Consider the following 19,791-nt stretch of genomic DNA (forward strand, 5'->3'; position numbering starts at 1 on the left):
ATAGTTAAACATCTACATAATAAGGGTGCTTGATCAGTGACATCTACTATCTGATCTACATGTTTAGTACTAAAAAATGCCTTTTAACAATTCAGTGTTAAGTCTCTGCCCTTACAGATGAGTGATGAAAACAGCTCCCAATGCGAAGTGTGTGCCTTCATACATTCACATTCCAGACTGCTGAAAAACTCTTTACAGTCAAATTTCCAATTTTTCATATTGGTTCAGATTTGCATGAAAAAGGTATAACAAACTCTAAAAAGGTACTGTATGAATGTGTTAAGAATTCCACCTTGACAAGAACCTGAACACTTTTTTCTCACTTAAAAGACTTAAATACCATTCAGCAAAATGACATCTAAAGCAAACAAAAGGAAAACACAGAAAAGAAACACATTCAAGATTCAGTGAGATTCATTAATATCTCACTTGACTTATAAGCCTCTAAGATTGGGGTGGGTTGGCTTTTTTTTTTTTAAGCACTTCCACTATGGCACATGATTTGCCATCCCAATAAGCCAGTTATTATGCAGTACTTCACATCATTTATCATAAAATTTTTTCTTACGTTATAAATATTAAAAATTTATACAAGGTACATTTGATACAGGTGGAAAACTGCATTAAAATTATTGCTCTTAATTGCTGCTTTATTAAAAATAAATCAATCAAGTAAACACTGACTGATGCAGTAGCAAAGCACAAAGCAGCAAGAACCCAGGACAAAATAGCTCTGAACCTCGCATCACCCCTGCCCCGAGTAACCCCCTGGTTGGTGCCGATCTGCTGTTTGACATGTTTCTATTTTCTGCAACATGGGCAGTGTTTTAAACAAAGCCAACAAGAACACCAAAAAATGACAGAAGAGGCTCACCATCCTTTTGTAGTTTCCAGACTACTTTTGCTAAAGTAACAACTACATAATCTGTAAAAAAGCTACAAAGCTTTATATAATCCCCCCTCAACAACAGATGAAATAAAATTGGTGTACTTACTAAATGATCTAAAAACCTCCCTGAAGCAGTTTAGGAAGTCCATGTAGCATCTACAGTTTTTGCCAAACAATTTTGTTATCTTTATTCAGTACTGCTCATACAGTTCAAAATCTCCAGTAAGAAATACCATTATCACTACTGCAACAATCTCCATTTTCAACCAACACATTTACTACACATACTTTAATGATTCAAGTGTGCATAAAATACTTTTTGATGATGATACTTGAATCAACAGAGCACTAGGAGAAGCTTAAAAATGCTAGTAAGACACAGATGTGCTCTCTAAAAGTTGTTAAAATATTAAAAACAAAAATTTAAGTGAATGGCATAGAATTCTTACTGTTTTCCAAAGGACTTTACACTGCTAAAACAAGCTGGCTAAGGAGCGACAAGCTTGCAACTTCTCTCTTGTACCAAATATTAGAATCTGAAGTTACATTTCAGTTTACATCCTCAACCTCTACGTGGATATCTTTGAGCAGCAGCTATTTAAAGCATTTGTTTCCTTGTTAGAAAGGATTATTCTGTGATGTGCAAAGCACAAAGGAATAAACTGAACCCCTTACTTTGAAGGCACAATTCAGAAGAGCGAATCCAGCTTCGGTCAGTTTGTATGGCAAGCCATACATGTTTAGCTACAATGCACATTCAATAAGATCAATGACCATCTAAAACACAAAAATTGTGACAGTAACAACAAGTAGTTTTCCATACAATGGATTTATATTTAAAATTATACATTTATTTTTAACGTCTGGACTCATTTCAGTTTCAATGCTTTCACCACAGATTAGCATATACACACATGCACGGCAGTATTGCTTTTAAAAACAGTACCTGAGGAGCTTGCAGAGAAGTTGTCTGAAGAGTTTCTGTTTGAGAATTAACATTCACTTCTGTCTCAATTTGCTCCTGAAAAAACCAAAAACATCACCACAGTTACACCCACTTCCAATGAGCTACTTATATAGAACTCCTAGAACTCCAGAATGCTTTATATTGTGCAAAAGAAAACAGCAAAAGAAAAACGCAAGCATTGGTGCTTGCTGCATTGACACCCTTCCTTTTATATTGGAGGAACCACCACACTGGAGAATGTTTCACTTATTAGGGATTTGACATCAACACAAGCTACATCACTTCTCAGTTGTCACTTGTTTAACCGATTAACACCTTTTATACAGAATCCTATAGCAACACATTACATATCATTCAACTCACTAAAGACAAAGAGTGTATTATCAAGGAAGACCATGTGAAAAGCTACAGAATTTGTTTAAAAATTTAACTGCTTTTCCACAGCTTTTGCCATTCTGCCACAAAAGGTTTCCTGCTGCTTTAATGGGTTGAATCAGCTTTTTAAATGAATAGATGAGTGTCAGAGACTAATTTTCAGGTACAACAGTGGGACTACAGGACTAAAGCAGGACAATGGCACATTCTCATTTTAATAAAAACAGTCTGCTAGTTCAAATTGTACCATTTAGTAACCATACCCTAAAAAAAGCCATGCATTTCAGTGGAAGAAAACCTATGTTTTTGTTAATTTAAGAAATTTAATTCCACCATTTCTTTCCATAAATATTAAGGACAAAGACTTAGAGGAGACTGCCAATAAAAACTAACAGGATTATCTATGTCTTTTATAATGATCTATATCCAGTGGATCTATTTTTGAAGCAAGGATTAAGTGCTTACATGTATTTCTGCCCTCACCTATCTTAAGTTCAGAGATATTTCAAGGCGACTGCCCAATAAGATACAATTCCTCTCTACAGGGCATTGAAGCTATAAACCAATGAACTTACTTTTAAGCATAAGCGTAATTTCCAGAGTATTCCAGAGACAACAGAATGTGCCCATAAAAACTGCAAAATCCCAAGTGGAGAGCTGCTATCATATGGCTAAAAAGAGTCTGTCACCTTTCTGTTCACCACTAAGCAGAAAAATTGTCTGCTAAATTACAAGATAGTGGAGGACCACATTGAATCTCCAAAGTCCTCAAAGAGTATGCTGCAACTTCACACAGTAATTTCACTGCCAGAGAAGATTTACTTACCATCACTTGAAATTTTTTTATCTAAAAAGCTAACAAGGTAGCTGGCTTTAGGATTCTCCGCCCAACATGCAAACTCCCAGTAGAATACATAGGACAATTGTTCTTTCCCTTATTAACATACATAAGGTTTGGGATCAGGCAAAACACTGCATATTAACACATCCCTGATCTAATTTAACAACCTGAAATATAAATATGACGACTAATTTTTTCACCATGAATGACCAGCAAAGAAATGACAGTCCTATGTGACTTTGGATCCAGGCTCAACTTAGCATGGCAGCAGGCAATGGACTGCAATTCATCAATAATACTGATATAAACATTAAAAAAATAACATATCATTTTGATATCTTTACTGGAGAGTCTATATCTAGACACACTCTTAGTCATTCCTAGAGAGAAACACAGTAATTTTCACAAGGAAGAGTCCCAATTAATATACACATAGTCTAGGCATAGATACCTTAGTTTCCATTTTTTCATGTTCATTCAAATCTATACAGCTAGTATCTTCACTTATTTCATCCTGCTGAAAAGCAAACACAGAAACTATCACAAATCATAAAACATATTTTTAAAAAATCAACAAGAAAATAAGGTCGAAGTGTTTATAAGGACAGAATTAGCTGTAAGACCTAGCATAATATAGGCTTACCAAAATAATTACTTTTAAGACAAGAATTTAGATTCTAAGCATTTGTGTGTCATGTGATGAGTATCAACAAAATAAAAGACACTTGGCAAGCTGAAAACATCAAGCAGCAATGCAATCAGATTAGGAAATATCTGAAACTTGGAATATGAGAATCAGCACTCTGGGTGAAATGAATATTCAAAGTTTTGAACATTGCTATGGTATGATCTCAAAATCTCAAATACCTCTTCAATTTTAATTTTCTTAGGAGACTCTTCTTTATGGGGAGAAGATGTCCTTTTCACTGCTGCGACAGGGCTAGGCATTTTTGTTGCAACATTTCCTGAACTTCTTGGTGATGGATTTAATAGATACGCTGAGGGAACAATTCTAGAGATGGTAGGCTTTGGTGGTGGAGAAATGGCTGGTTGTGTGGCAGTTTGAGGAATGCTTTCATTTGAAGTACCTATGGACAAATAATTTAAAGACCTTCAACAAGAGGAGTCGACACAATCATTTCAGTTCAATCACTGGTATTTTTGGTCTCTAATCAAAACCCCTGACATCAAGCAGGCATCAAGGAAGTGGTACAGTTAATGGTGTAAGCATCATATTTGGAACAGCAGGTGTGCATACACTGCAGTTTATTTTCAAGCTCATTCTTGAACTTGGGTACACCCTCAGCAAGTTCACTGATGACACCAGGCTGTGTGGTGCACTTGACACACTGGAGGGATGGGATGCCATCCAGAGGAACCTGGACAGGCTGAGCAGGTGGGTCAGTGCAAACCTCATGAAATTCAATAAAGAGAGTGCAAAGTCCTATGCCTGGGTTGAGGCAATCCCAGGCACACCCACAGGCTGGGCAGAGAAGTGACTGAGAGCAGCCCTGAGGAGAAAGACTTGGGGGTGGTAGTTGATGAAAAACCCAATGTGAGCTGGCAATGTGCTCATGCAGCACCAAAAGCCAACCCAACCATGGCCTGGGTTGCATCCAAAGGAGTGTGGGTAGCAGGTTGAGGGAGGGGATTTTTCCCTCTACTCTGCTCTTGTGAGACCCCACCTGGAGTGCTGCGTACAGTTCTGGTGTCCCCAATCTAAGAAGGACACAAAACTGTTGGAGCAAGTCCAGAGGAGGTCACGAAGTTGATATGAGGACTGGAGCACCTCCCCTACAGAGACAGGCTGAGAAAGTTTGGGCTGGTCAGTCTGGAGAAGAGAAGGCTGCATGGAGAACTCACAGCAACCTTCCAGTATCTGAAGGGGACCTACAGGGAAGCCAAAGAGGGGTTCTTTGTCAGGAACTGTAGTGATAGGACCAAGAGTAATGGGTACAAACTAAAAGAGGGGATGTCTAGATTAGGTATTAGGAAGAAATTCTTTACCGAGAGGGTGGTGAGACACTGGAACAGGTTGTCCAGGGAAGTTCTGGATGCCTCAACCCTGACAGTGTTCAAGGCCAGGTTAGCTAAGGCCTTGAACAAACTGGTCTAGTGGGAGGTGTCCCTGCCCACGACAGGAGGGGTTGAGATTAGATGACCTTTTAGGTCCATTCCAAGCCCTTAACGTTCTATGATTCTGAGAAAGAAGTCCTGTACCAGACACAGGGTAGCCATGGCAATGACACTCTGCTTAGCCTGATTAACCCTGCTTGAGGCAGGCTACATGAGCCCAGGCAGAGCTCTCTACTAATACAGCTGTATTATTTGTGGTACCTGAAGTTCTACTGCTTCCGTACTCAGCCATATGTATGCATTGCCAAGACTGCCTTAAATCCAAGAGCAATCTGATATTCCCTTTTTCACTCAAAAATGAAGTTTATCACTTCTCAGGCTTAGATTATGCAGTGACAAATACGAAGTCGTCACAGAGCATCAAATAAAGAATTGATATTATATACATCCTTTTGAAAAATGCTGCATATGACAAAGCTCTATCTCATCAATTGCCTACCTCAAACCAATAAGCGCACATAGGGAGATGCTCCAAGATGAGAAAAAATACATTGAGGAAATTTTTCATTAACAACTATCAGATGATTAACATTTTGATTAACCAAAATATAAGAATGAACAACTTCTGATATGCTTCCAAATCCAAAAACCAGTCATGCCATTTAAGCTCCATTAAGTGCTCATGGACAAACTTACTCACACTGATGCACCTGTGACACGATAAAAATCAGAGAGAAGTAAGACTAAACCATGCCACACGTCAAGAGTGAAATGAGAGATTTCATTTTGAAAGGCTAACCAGTCACTCCCCTTTTCCATCTATTTCTGATTTGCTCCTTGCACACAGCTAAAGCTCCATCAAAAAAGAAGAGTAGCTGACTCTAAGAGAACATTTTCACCAGATGCTTTTATTCTTTGACTAGAGAGTCAAATTTTTTAATTACTTTTAAGTAAAGTGTACTTTTTCTTGCAGAAAAATGGAGGATAAAGTTAGCACACATGGTGGGACACATCTGAACAGACAGCAGTAAGGAACGTGTTTCTGCTTACATCTGAGTCTTTTTCATTCCTAGAATCAATTTCATGAAGCACAAGGAGCGGGAACATGGGAGCACAGACTACATACAGACAGTACAGAACCACCTTGAGTTTAACTACATAATGAATTAAAAAGAAATATAAATATTGTTCTTCCAGCTTCAGATAGTTTTTTCCTCATTTAGCCAAACAAACTATAGACCTGCATTAGGTCATTGGAACACTACTGCTATTGTGAATGGCAAATATAAATCCCTAAAAGAAATAAACATCACAGCACAAATATTCCTCTATGATTTTCTGAATCCTAAAGAAATTATTGAACTATGCATATCAAGGAGAATACATTACAGCATGTGTTAAGTAAAGACTAGAAGACTCAAACTGGAAGAAAAACTGCCTTATAAACATTAAAAAATTCAACAGAAACAATATGCTATGCCATTTTCCTTACCCCCTGAGCTTTCACTGGAATTTATTTGTGGCACAGTGACTTCAGAAGCCTGTGTGTTGGTCACAGATGCTGCTGTTACAGCTGGCGCAGGACTGCTTCTGCTAAAAAGAGAAAAATTTTGGACCACTGAAAACATTAGTAAAGCTATGGTGCTACATGATCTGCCTTTCATCACATCGTATGTGTGACCACTAACCACAGCTGGTATTTTACCTACATTACAGAGCAGAACTTATGTCAGTAAAAAGGTAAAAATGAGCACTGGCAATCTGCTATCAAACTCAAGCAATGGAAGCTATATCAAATATTAAATTTAAATCACTCAATGACAGTTTTTGAGACCAGGAAAAGGTCTCATTTTATTTTTATCTCATTTGTGCTTAAAAGACAGGCAAAAATTAAGGCAGTGTCCACCCAAATAATGTGCAGGGGAAAATATAGCAACTATTTACTGAAGGATGAAACAAAACCAATCATCCCAAGCAAAGGTCTGGGGCTTCAAGTGACCAACCACAAAAATGATCCTCTTTTAATCTTCAGGAAGTTGGGAAGCAGTATGTGTCTAATATCAATTTCCACTTCACCTGTGATATCCTAGGTATCACAGACTCATTTCAATAGCACAGATAGTGGTATCCACTACTGTTAATCATTTACCAAGGTAGAATAACTAAAAGAACACTTGTCAAAAGGACTAAGTCAAGTATTTAGTCCTATACAATGCCCTATAATATATGTGTAATACTGCTGAACTATAGGAGATTGATGATAACTTCTATATGTATCAAAGAGATGAACATGAGACTCTTCAAAGAAAGGACTAAACTCATTTACTGGGGCAAACTGGAGTCAAGGTAGGAAAAGACTTAATACAGAAAGTTAGTATTAAGAAAACTCTACTATGTACACTTTGAAACTAAGAGGGGAAATTATGTTCCTAAGCTTAATTTGCATAGGTATCATCAGTAACAGCAGTAGCACTACTGATTTCCCAGACAGAAAATCTAAACCTCTCTACTGTCTCACACTTGGATCCAAAACTCAAAAAATTACTTACTCACCCTCACAACTACTTGCTCACTACCTATCACACCCTCCTTACTGCAGGACCCAGGTTTTCGTATAGTGTTCTTCTAAGCATTTTTATCCAACTTTAGAACTCCTCATCTCAAGTTCAGTCCCATGCTCCCTATTCCCGAAATTTCACTCTAGTGCTCAAACTGGAAATAAGAGTGCCTACAATCTCCATCCAATTTGGAACATTCCCACCTTGGTAACAGTAGCTATCTCATGCATGCAGTATTTGCCATGTATTTAACACAAGTAATTCAGGAAGAGAGAGCAGCAACAAGACTGAAAGTCTTCATTACCCCTGAGAACTTCCGGAACTGTTCAACGGACTCGTCTTCATAGCACTGGTAGGCGAAGGCACAGACGTGCTGTTATCACTGTCCATAGACAAGTCTAGGCTGCTGTCATTCAGAGCAGTCAACCTGATCCCTTCTGTTGAGTGCTGCAAGCCACAAGGCAAAGGAAAACTCTGTTAGTCTAATTAAAGGTCTAAAAATCAACAGAAATTAAAGTTATTTCAAAATGCAAACTTTAATGGACAATTTTCAAATCCTTTTACATGTAAATAATCCACTATCCTCCCACTACAAGCATTTACATTTTCATGTTCACAACTCTGCTACAGATTTGTCTGAACCAATCACGTTCAAAACCAAACTGTTAATGTATTTAATGATTATATTTTCAGCTTTATTTCAAATTTCTTTGGTTTGGTGGGCTTATAAATACTTTCATTAACTTTAAAGCAACTGATGTACATAAAAAGAATTTAAAGAGGATTTGAACTCAGTCCATGGAGAAGAAAGACCCTTTTCTGACATAGTACTACTACTTAGAGAGATGTATTACTTAATATTTACATTGCTCTCTGAAGCAGATCTACACTTGGTGTCAATAAAGACTTTCTAGTCCTGAAAACAGCATTCAATATAAAACAGCTATAGAAATAAAGCATGTTATTCAGCTACAGTTAAAACAGAATATGTAACAGTGGTTTAGCTATTAAAAAACCCAAGCAAACCCGTATTGCTCTCAAATTAAGGTAATACAAAGCAGCAGGGATTTTGAAACAGACTGAATTGTTCAATTCAAAGTTCCACCCCTTCTTCCTGACTCCACTAAAATTAAACAATCCAATGAAGCATCTTAATTAAAAACTAATGCTACCATTCTCCACACAGGCCATACCATAGGCCACACAGGTAAACTATTCAGCCAGACAAGAAGATACTATCCACATTGTTGATGTTCTCAAAAATCTAGTATTATATCTAGTGCACCTAATAATACTGCTACACTCAAATGAGATCATATTGCAGGTAAAATTAAGATCTCAAAATGTGATTTTAATTCTTTGATTAGTAAACCTAAAAATCAAAAATTTGAGAGCAACTGCATTTTCATTGCTCTCAAATATTAGTGAAGTTTACCTTTTTCTTTTTCTGAAGCACGTGATTAGGTAGTAGTTGGTGAAGTTGCTTACGTTTCACATGCCTTGCAGCAATCTTCATATCCATCTCAAACATCTTGCTGTTTATTGCTTGCCTATAAACTACACAATTAGAGTAACATTAAGACATACTGAAGCATTTTGCAAAGTCCACTTACTTGCCCAGGCAGAGACAATTTGCATTTCAGAGCACTTATTACCCTCAAGAACAAGAATAATGTTTCCTTGCACTGGAGGAAGAAGGGGAACTGCCTACCACACTAGCACTGATAGTACAAACACAAACATTGGTTTGGAAACAGGTGACCTGTTTTTCAAGAAAAATGTCTTGCAAGCACACAGTTTTTAACAAGTTTATTTTTAACAAGTTTTAACTGTAAGAGCTCTGAAGCAACTTGTTCGTTTTTTTCTCAAAGGGACTAAAGACAGAAATAAAATTTTCTCACAAAGAATTACAGTATTTACATCAAATTATTTTCTTCACAGGTGATTTTATTTACACAGCTCCTGCAACAAATGGGTTTTAAATCAGGAGCTAAGTGCTCATGTGCCACCTAATGCAGTAAAATTACCGTGACAACTCATGCACCATTACATTTTTATATAAAAGTAATTTATGTTTGGGTTTTTTCTGTTTTGTTGGGCTTTTTTCTTGCTTCGGTATGTTTTCGGTTTTTTAAAAAATTTTGTACAGTTGTTTTGGTGGGTTTGTTTGGTTGGTTTTTGTTTCTTTTAATTTTGTGTACTATAACGAGTTATTTCTCTTCACCTCAGAACATCTGCTTCTGGTAAGTCAACATGGTAAGCGCTCGTACAAGAACTGCACTGGAACCCAGGATTCTGAGTTCAAGTAAAGCCAGGTAAAAATGAAAAGCCTGCTAATTCACACTGACTGTCTCTACAACATTAAACAAAAGCTGGGGCAGATGTATGAATAAAAAATGGTTCTGTAGATCTTAAGTACAAAAACTCAAGAGGTAGCTCCCTTATTCACTGTCTACCGAACAACATTAAGGAATCTCACTGAATAGGCTGTGAACATGCAATTAAAAAGGTGTTAAGAGTGAGGCACACAAAGAGTTCAATGAATACTGAGTATTAAAGAGAATACTGCTCTACTTCTTGGTATGGAAGAAGCTCATAAAGCCTCTTTGTAAAAAATTATACAGGTGACAGCTAAGGTAGAAGCATGCTCAGCGAAACCAGACATGGTTAAATCATTCCTGACATTAGGTCTTATCAAAGTTTCCAAGAAACTAGGAAAACCTAGATCACTCTTCATGTCTCTCTTCCTCCCCTTGCTCCTGCTAAAAAAGGAAGCTATTCTTTAATTTCATCCTGAAAAATGCTTAGTTACTTTTGATAAAATCTTAGGGTCTATTCCAAAAGACAGGGCAAAGAAGTCTTTAGGATGGATTAAAAACAATGAAGACAGACCTATATTAATTTCAGATTACCAAAAAACCCATAACACACAAAGAGAAATTGCTTACTAGATGGTTACTTCTGGAAGTGTATTCACAAATCAAAAACTCTGCACCACAGTTTATAAGGATCTTGATGAAACGCTACTCCACTTATAAGTGCATCTATTTAGACAAACTTCAGGAATATAGTGCAAATAAATCACATTCAAAATTGTAAGTGCAAGTTTTAGTGTTTTCATACAAAAATGTCTGACAAGTATACTACTGAAATATCTGTTTATAAACAATAAAAGACCTGAGAAACTCTAACTTCTGAATTCCTGCACTCCTTCAAAGCAGCAGCCAAGGTACTGTCTTTTCTAAATTCTCAAAAATTAGAATGATGTTCCTATAGTTGCTATAGTTTCTCCTTCACCACTAATAATTACAAGAAATATTTCACCTCTCAAGAAAGAAATGCCCCTCTGCAGATATATACAGCAAGAAAGCACTTTGAAACCTTGGCATGATTTATAAATATACCTATATATTTATTGCATTCAAAGGTGTGAGGCAGAGGGGTGTCAAGGTGTCCAATTCCCTTGCTTCCTCAAACTTACTGAGTCTTAGAAATTCAGAGATCAGGGCTGCATTAGGTAACACTTGAACCTAATCCTTCAACTCTGTAAACACAGAATACTTGAGTCTCAACTGTTGTTTAAAAAAAAAAATTAAAGCAAATGTATTAGATAAATCTGTCAAAGCTACTGTTCCTGACACTCTGGAGTCACACTCCTCAGCTGTTACCAATTCTTTGCTTATAAAATTTCTTATGTGTGTACTAAGTTATTTTTGTGAATCAAAAAGTAAGCATCAGAAAGCCAAAAAGCTCTCTTACACTGAGTGTTGGACATGAAAGTAAAAGTTACTGCATCAATTATCTAGCATGAAACACCATGGAATAAAAGACATTTTGTCATCCACTGATAAATTTAGCTTCCCCAAGTAACAAAAATATTTAAACTGTACTGTAAATTTTTGAGGTTATGCTTGCTAGTTTGCATATGATAACTAATTCATCTGTTTAATAAAGATTACAAAATAATGTACCACACTTTTAGTGAGATCTGCAAGATGTGTGTATAATTTTTATCACTTTTAATGAGAACAACCTGAAAGTCATTAGTCTGAAGTGTTTAGAAGCATTAAAACTCATTGAAAATGTGTTTCATTAAATAAAACCCCGAACTCCTTGGCTGAATCCCCCTGTGTAGATACAATTCTACTACTAATATGAGCATTATGAATAAAGACTATATTTTGAGCAAAGACAAAAGCTTCAACAAGTTTATTAATACCAGAACACCTAGAAAAAGTTTATTAATACCAGAACACCTAGAAAGCAAAACTCACCTGTGTCTGTAAAAGACTGAATGTCGTAGGTAAGATCAACACTTAAATTTTCAGAGTTTTCTGTTTTCTTAAACACCAACCCAATCACCCACATCGTACGGTATTCTTCCCTGGAAAATGTTGTATAAAACAGTCATGTAATACTGACAGTATTAACTAACTTAATAAGTTATTTGCTGCAGTAACAACAGTTATACATTTTCACTCCTGTAGCAATGGGAAACTAGACATACAAAAGCAAAAACCAAAGCTGACTAACAACATTCCCTTTTCATTCATAATATAAAAGTCATTAAACACTACACATCTACCTCCAGCAAATGAACTAAGATCATCAGTAGATTACTCCATCCAATTGTGCTCCCATACAGATCCTCTCATGTAGCTACTAGCATGAGAGTAACCAGCTCTCAACTAGCCATAGCAACTATAAAGGCACCGAAAGTAATTAGAATCTATTCTCCAACTAAGCAACTTCCATTTCGCAACCTAAATGTGTCTTCAACACTCAAACTTCTTAGCTGTAACTGAACACAAACTGCAGGTTTCAGTTAAAAACCTCCCTTTGACAGCTCCCCTTCACATGGGAAGGTGAAAGAATGTCCTTTGTATACACTGGGAAGACAAACTTTCCTGCAAGCGTTGCCTGCATCAAGTCCTCTGAAATAAGAGCTAATTGAAGCCTCTGATTATGCAGGCAGTTGTAGCTGTATCCACCTGCTAAAATGATGCTAAAGTGCTACTGCCTGCTTCCTTCCAATTTTACTCAGAACATGCATACAACAATTACATAACCTCTAAAAAAAAAAAAGTAGCACCATACTGTACCTAAAGCAGTTAATGTGTGGAAAAGGCTCTGTGCAAGGATAACAGGGCTTTTCACATATCCCAGTAAAGACGAATTTCTCCCCCATTCTCACACTTCACACAAAAATACGATTCCTTACAAATTAATTACAATGCTATCTCAAAATAAAGTCTTAAAAGAGTTTTCAGCCCCCACACACCTGCAATCACTGTTTTGAGTGGGGGAGAAAGGAGTAGCAGAGGAAGGAGACAAAAAACATTTAAAATCCTCAGCAATCTGAAGTACTTTATATTCTCTCCACTGTTTCCAAAACCTGACAAATTCTAACAGTTATTATGATTTCAGTGATATTCATCCCAACTGCTAAATTCTGTAAAATTAAATTAACTTGGTTACTCAAGAGCTCCATTCTACAGTGCCTGATGTTCTCCCAGATTCTCAGTGCCTCCTCACAATTAAGCCAGCATCAACTAAGTAGCAGTAACTTATACAGGTTGGCAAGAAATCATGCAATTAATACCGTTACTAACAAAAATACACTTCCCCTTATTTTCTGATTCAGAAACATTTTTATAAAGAATTAAAGAGTACCTAATTTCACAAATAGTACTTAAGAAGAGCTGAACATTGTTTGTTTGCCTTTAGGTGCTGTCATTAAAAATTAATCCTTTTAAGATTCTACAAAAATGTCCATTTATTTATTAATGAAATTGTATTTTAGTTAGCTTCTCCCTATTTAATGAAGAAAATGGGTTTGCTTACTTGTCAGGATTCTCCTTGGGTGCTGGGAATGACTGTGGATTCACATGAGCCAGTGTAATGAATTCATTCTTCTCCAGGTTTCCAACTAGAATACGGATTTTTGATTCCACCAAGCCCACCCTGCATAAATGTCATTTATTAACAAGATCTCATTAACAGGAAATAATAGAAGTATCTAACATCATATATCAGGATAAAATCCTCAACATTCTCCTTATATTAATACTTGAGACTACAAATGAATTAGTGCACGCCAGATTAATTCAGATCAATTATTTCAGTTAAGGCGTTACAAAAACTGACACAAGGGAAGCTTAAGAATGCCCTGCAGCTCTCTCTGTGGCCTGATTTTACAAATGGAATTAAATACAAGACATTACACACCAAGTAAAAGGCAGTCAGAAGGAGCCACCACATATTTATCCAATATTCTTTTGGCCTCAGATGATGAATTTTAGAGGTGAAGAAATTCCCAATACCTGCCAACCTTAAAATTTCACTAATAAGAGAGATCAGAAACATGGGAAAGGGGAATTTTTGTTTTGAGAAACAGCATTTCAAGTGACTGAAAACATACCTCCTCACACTGCTTATTAAAAAAAGTGCACAAGGCATTTGTAAAGTAAACCTGACAGTGCTGTTAAGGAAAAATTCAAGCAACAGCCTTTACTCTCTAGTTTTTCATCTTTTTTTTTCAAAACTCTACGATCTTTTTCCATTTAATTTTGAAACACTGAAGCTCCACTTTCTTTCATTAAGAAGACACCTGATACACTAGATACTCCCTCGTGTCCAAGGTTGGTGGCGGGGAGGGAAGGGAGGTTGTTGTTTTTGATGTTTGGTGGGGAGGTTTTTTTGTTTTGATTTGGTTCTTGGATTATCAAGGATTACTCACCATTCTAGTCGCTGTTTTTCTGTCGGTGCACTTGCTAGAAGTACAATATAATGCCTTTGGAGATAAAGACAATATGCTATTCTATATATATTTCTAAAACTAGACATTCAAACCTTAATATTAAAACTTTGCAGTAAATTCTACATTGTAAAATACAGATTATTAGCTTAAGTATATATCCTACGTTAAATTAAGTTTTGTTACGTAGAAATAGGGGCTATGTCCCAAGTGTGTGACTAACAGACTTCAAAACATTTTGGAGTTTAGGGCCATTTGCAACTCCACTGTAATACCAATAACCTTAATAAAAGGTTAGGAATGTAGCATTGGTTGAAATATTTCAATACCTGATGAGATCAGGGATTTAACTGACTATGAATCAAGAAAAAACAGTTGTTCACTACTACCTTTACATGTCATCTGTCTTAGTTGCAACATTATTTCTGAATAGTGAGAAGAGTGGTTAGCACACATGCATTTGTTCAAAATCCAAAATAACACTATGAAATACAGTTAAAAAAATTTGTATCTCAATTTTGGAATTCTCTGAAGACACTTATCTGAAATTTCATAACGAATGTTTCCTCTGATGATAGTTCTTAACCTCTCAATTATATTTCAAGGATATTCAGTGTATACCCACTATAAGCAGATTTCAAAGAGACAGTATACAAAACAAGAATGGTATTTTAAACAAAAAAGCCCAAGGACAGCAGAATGGGAAAAGATTAGTTTTAACTTGAGTTCCGAATGAGGGAGCTGAGGCAATCTCACATGCTTACAGACAGGTTTTTCAGAATCTTAGCTGGGACGTCTTTAACATCCTAAGTCATCCAAAGCCACACTACTCTATACTGATATGGCATGTTTAGGTACCTTCAGAGCAGGATTTAAAGAACAGTACTAACACGAGATACCCTAGCATATACCTCATAGAAAGGAAAGCAAGGTCAATGATGCTGGAAAACCCTGGTGCAGTCCTCTGGTGCCACAGGCCTTCAAATTGCAACAGCAAATACAAATCAACAGATCAAATTAGCAGCTACATGTTTCTGTACTTATCTCTAGGTGGCAAGAACGAAAATACTACAGTCCTCTGATTTCAGTCAGAGAATGTCAATGAAACAAGAGAACTGCAACGGAGACATTTGGAGAAACTTCTCCCTTGTTCTGAATAAAAAGAGATTAAATAACCTATTCATTCTGCATCTTGGCAGTATTGACTGCTTCACAGAAAAATCTTATGGAAAAAGATAAAAAGGGTCCTTTAACTCTGTATGAGACATTACTAATGTTGGTTTATTCTAAGGAGTACTACACTTTCAGTAAGATTCCTACACCACACACATCGCACACTTGCAGAATGTTTCATTCAGAAGAAACTACAATGCTTAAGCTTTTTGTTATTTTTAACCATGTCCGAATCGAAAAAGACAAATCTCAACGTGCAAATATTTGAAAAAATCAATTTTCCAATTACTTATTAAAAGCAGCTCTTTGAAACAGACTTCTTAAGAATCATTTAAAAAAAAAAAAAAAGTAATTTGTTTATGTCTAAAAGCCTCAAGTAGCTGGTAAACACCTAGGAAAAAACCCTAAGCCTAATTTATGCAAAAAAAAGTAATGATTAACTATTTTTGCTCAGGTAGTGTTTGCTGAAAAAGAAAAAAGTAAAGGATCCAATTTCTCCCCACTCACCAGCTGTTAGCACTGAGAGGGAATTATTCACTAGAAACTTCCTACTACAATTTTCAATAAAATTAAATAGCGTTAAAAATTAAGATATTTTAAAAGTCCAAGGTCTCACTGCTAAATTTTGCGAAGACAAGATGTGTTATCAGTGCCTCAGTCATAATTTTATCACAAAGCACATGTGTAACTCAGAAGTATCTATCACTTCATTATAAAGAAAAAACGGTCCTAGCTTAAGCTTCTACATCTCAATGGTGACTTTTAGACTCGGTATTATTCTGAAGTATATTGGTTTGGAGTTCTGTTTGGGGGCTTGAAAGTTTTCTCACTGTCTGCCTTTCAGCATTCTTTTCACAAAAATAACCTAATGTAGATAGTATGGAATTGTAATACATCATTAACACAAGTATTTCTAAAAAAACCCACCCAAATTAGAGTCATATTACTTTCTGGGGAAAACAAAACAAAAAAACAACAACAAAAAACCCCCCACCAAAGAAACTAACAAAACCCAACCAAACAAAAAAAACCAAAACACACCAAAAATTAAAAAAAAAAAGACACCCCAAAACCAACTGAGAACACCTGAACATGTTAATTTTGATTTTTCTTTATTGTATGTCCAGGAAGTATACTTATATCCAGTACTTTAAAGTCTTATGAAGCCAAGAGACCTTTTAAAAAGGTGTATTTATATTCTACTTATTTAGCAGAATTTTCTCTTCTAATGACATAGAATATGCTAGAGCTTATTAAATGAGTGCTATTTCTCTCAAAACACTGCTCTCTTGGTCTTAAGCTACAACCATTTCATTTCTCATGCAACACTTCAGACTCATATCCACTTGAAATTCTTGTCACTTCCCTGTAAAACACCGTACCTGTATGTTCCTTGTCACTGCTTCCCTCCCCTTTTGAAAAATGTAAATCTACACGAAGGGCAGATAATACATGTTGTAACTCCCTATCTCCAAGTAATTGCTGACATTTACAAAGTAAGAAAAAAAATAAGTAACTAAAAGCAGATTTCCTAATTTTCTTAATTTCTAATCTGCTCCTACCACGCAGGTATGCAGTAGCCTCTAGATTTCGTTAGTCACACATCATTAAGGTTTATTTTAAACATAGACAGCAAGTCAAAAGTGCTTATGAACAGTAGATATTTAGCAACTAATTGCCATTGAGAGTGATAGATTACTGAAGCTAAATTTTCAGATAAAAAGAAATGTTTGTCTCAGAGCAAGGATCAGACATTCTCTTATCTGAGAATAACAGCATTACACACTGCTATGAATTCAGCAGAACATGCCAAGGCATCTACAATTTATACAGGAGAAGAAAGTGAAGAGGGAAAAAAAACTTCAATACATCTAGCTTTCAGATGGAGATCTGACCAAGAGAGCCACGTTTACTGCATACAGATGACTGCATACAATTATTTACTTTGTAAAGGCTACTAACCAAAATTTTAAAATTAATCTACTAAGGGAAAACAGAGGAAATCCTGGGTAATTTAAATTAAAGCAGGCTCCATAATACCATTCCACAGTTAAAAAAATAAAATTAGAGCAAAGACATCATGTGCAAAACAGAAAACCTGGGTATATAATGTAGCAATGAAAGCTTCTCTTGCTCAGCAACTGGTAAAATGGCTAAAGCTGGTACACAAAAAAACCTACATTAAAATGGAGATTATTTCAAATGACATTAAATGCTTCCTATTTTTGAAAGAAACAAAGAAAATGTACTAGAAACCTCTTCAACAGAACTGATTTGTCTGCAGCCCAATTTTACTTCAAATAATAATATAATTTAATAATGTTCTTTTAAATGTTTTCAATCTTAAGCTCCAAGGAACAACAAAAGCCGTCCAAATGTTTTAAAGCTTTTATCATGCAAAAAGTATAGAAACAAAACACAGACACATTATGAAGGTCATCAGTCTCTTTTAATGGGGGAACTGTATATTTCAATCTTGTTTAGATTAGTACAAAACCAACCAACCACCCAACACAAACATGTGTAATATATATTTGATCTTGATTCAAGAAAAATGGGTCTCCAATTTCAACTGAGGGCAAAGAAGATGTAGTCCATATTTTAATAATCCATATTTATTGTAAAAATACAACTTTCAGCAAGTCCGTATACATTTAACAAGCTTCTGCCCCACAAGCATATTACTAGAAACCCTAAAAGTGTGAAGTGTGAATTTCAGTACTTCCCTCAGAGACATTACAAAATTAGAAAAGCTAGGTATAAGTTAATAAAGATCCAAGAGCCTTAAGCTTTAATGAAAAAAATCTAGTAATAACTGGTACAGCTGGTAGTTAGCCAACACAATTGCAAAAGTATGTTTTATTATCAGAGTAAACTGTTGACTGTATTGACAGAAGAAAACATACAGTTTCAAGTACTTATTCATTTTAAATATTGACCTTCAGAATAAGTTCTTTCAACATCTTTTTTCCTGGGAAGACCCATTTTTAGAATGCTTACTGACAGCACTAAAGATCATTTCTATTAGTCAAACCAGATGACACGTCTTCAATGTTACTGGTAGCATACCAGTTCAGAGTTAACTGGTGACATTCTAAATATCTGCTCAGGGACTAAAAGGTACCTGAAATACAGGTTTAAGACACAACAAAGTACCTGAGGAGATTATTCACTTTCTAAGAGAAAGGACAGTAGTGCATTCACTCTCCCACTCTATAGAAAAATCCTAACAAAACATTTTTTGGACATCTAATGTATGTATATTTATGATCCTGTGCTACAGAGCATTATTAGGTAGTTCAACTGATAAACTTAAAATATTCTGCCATGCCATAAAATACATACTTGTACTTCTGAAAGAAGTTTGGAGCTTCAAAAAGTTTGGACCACTCTGCCTTACTCAGCAAAATTTCATCTGTGATAGCAAGACCTAAATTATAAAAAAAAAAAAAAATTTAAACTTTTTTTTTAAAAATACAGTTTAGTATCCAGAGTAAAGACAGTTTATTAACTTAGCAAAGACTACTACAAATTATTTCCTCCCTTCAAATCCACAGCAATTTATAAACAAGATTTATAATTCAGTCATACTTTAATTGGTCCTTCATTAAACAAATAGTAATTTTTAAAAAACCTACATCTGTGTAGAAATGTATGTTAATTTATCAGATTATTGCACAAATTTTTACTCTGTGTTGTAACATAGCTCCACTTAGTTTTTTGCATATGCCACAGTAACCATTCAGTTGGAATCACCTCTTGTGCAAGGCATTTTACAAGGAAAAGAAACAGTGAGACAACAAGGTACTGCTCTATCTGAGAAAGCTACTTGTAGTTGCTCCCTGCATCAAGTCTATTTCTTGCTTTGATAACAACTTCTCTTATCTGCTATAATTATTCAAGTACATTATTTGGATAAATCCAGAGGACTCATCTTCAAGAGAGTACACTGCCTTGACTAGGCCTAGAAACAGGCATCAAGTGGAACTACTATTGCTAATCTTTCATTTATCATGACACAATCTAAGCCACTAAAATAAAATTATAGCATTAGTTCTAATTTTCAGAGCACAAGGCATTCTATTTCACTACCCTCAGTTTCTAAGAGTGAAGGACAGACCTGCAGAAGTATCTACTAAATTCGCAGTGTTAAGC

General features: G+C 35.8%; 1 protein-coding gene across 6 annotated transcripts in view; it reads right to left on the minus strand.

The window, feature by feature from the left end:
- The window catches only part of PAPOLA (poly(A) polymerase alpha), a 44,071-nt gene that overhangs the window by 2,474 nt on the left and 21,806 nt on the right, over positions 1 to 19,791 (minus strand). For 2 of the 6 annotated variants that reach the window (XM_048305642.1, XM_048305637.1), the window contains exons 12-21: positions 18,982 to 19,066; positions 14,446 to 14,499; positions 13,551 to 13,670; positions 11,981 to 12,090; positions 9,142 to 9,263; positions 8,011 to 8,153; positions 6,641 to 6,738; positions 3,940 to 4,160; positions 3,524 to 3,589; positions 1,836 to 1,910 (exon numbers count right to left, since the gene is read on the minus strand). In XM_048305642.1, coding sequence (XP_048161599.1) covers positions 1,836 to 1,910; positions 3,524 to 3,589; positions 3,940 to 4,160; positions 6,641 to 6,738; positions 8,011 to 8,153; positions 9,142 to 9,263; positions 11,981 to 12,090; positions 13,551 to 13,670; positions 14,446 to 14,499; positions 18,982 to 19,066 — 1,094 coding nt within the window. Of the gene's footprint in view, positions 1 to 1,835; positions 1,911 to 3,523; positions 3,590 to 3,939; positions 4,161 to 6,640; positions 6,742 to 8,010; positions 8,154 to 9,141; positions 9,264 to 11,980; positions 12,091 to 13,550; positions 13,671 to 14,445; positions 14,500 to 18,981; positions 19,067 to 19,791 lie in introns of all 6 variants that reach the window. The other 4 variants (XM_048305641.1, XM_048305638.1, XM_048305643.1 and 1 more) reach the window with 3 other exon arrangements.

This window comes from Corvus hawaiiensis, chromosome 6, assembly GCF_020740725.1.
Source record: "Corvus hawaiiensis isolate bCorHaw1 chromosome 6, bCorHaw1.pri.cur, whole genome shotgun sequence".
Lineage (NCBI taxonomy): Eukaryota > Metazoa > Chordata > Aves > Passeriformes > Corvidae > Corvus > Corvus hawaiiensis.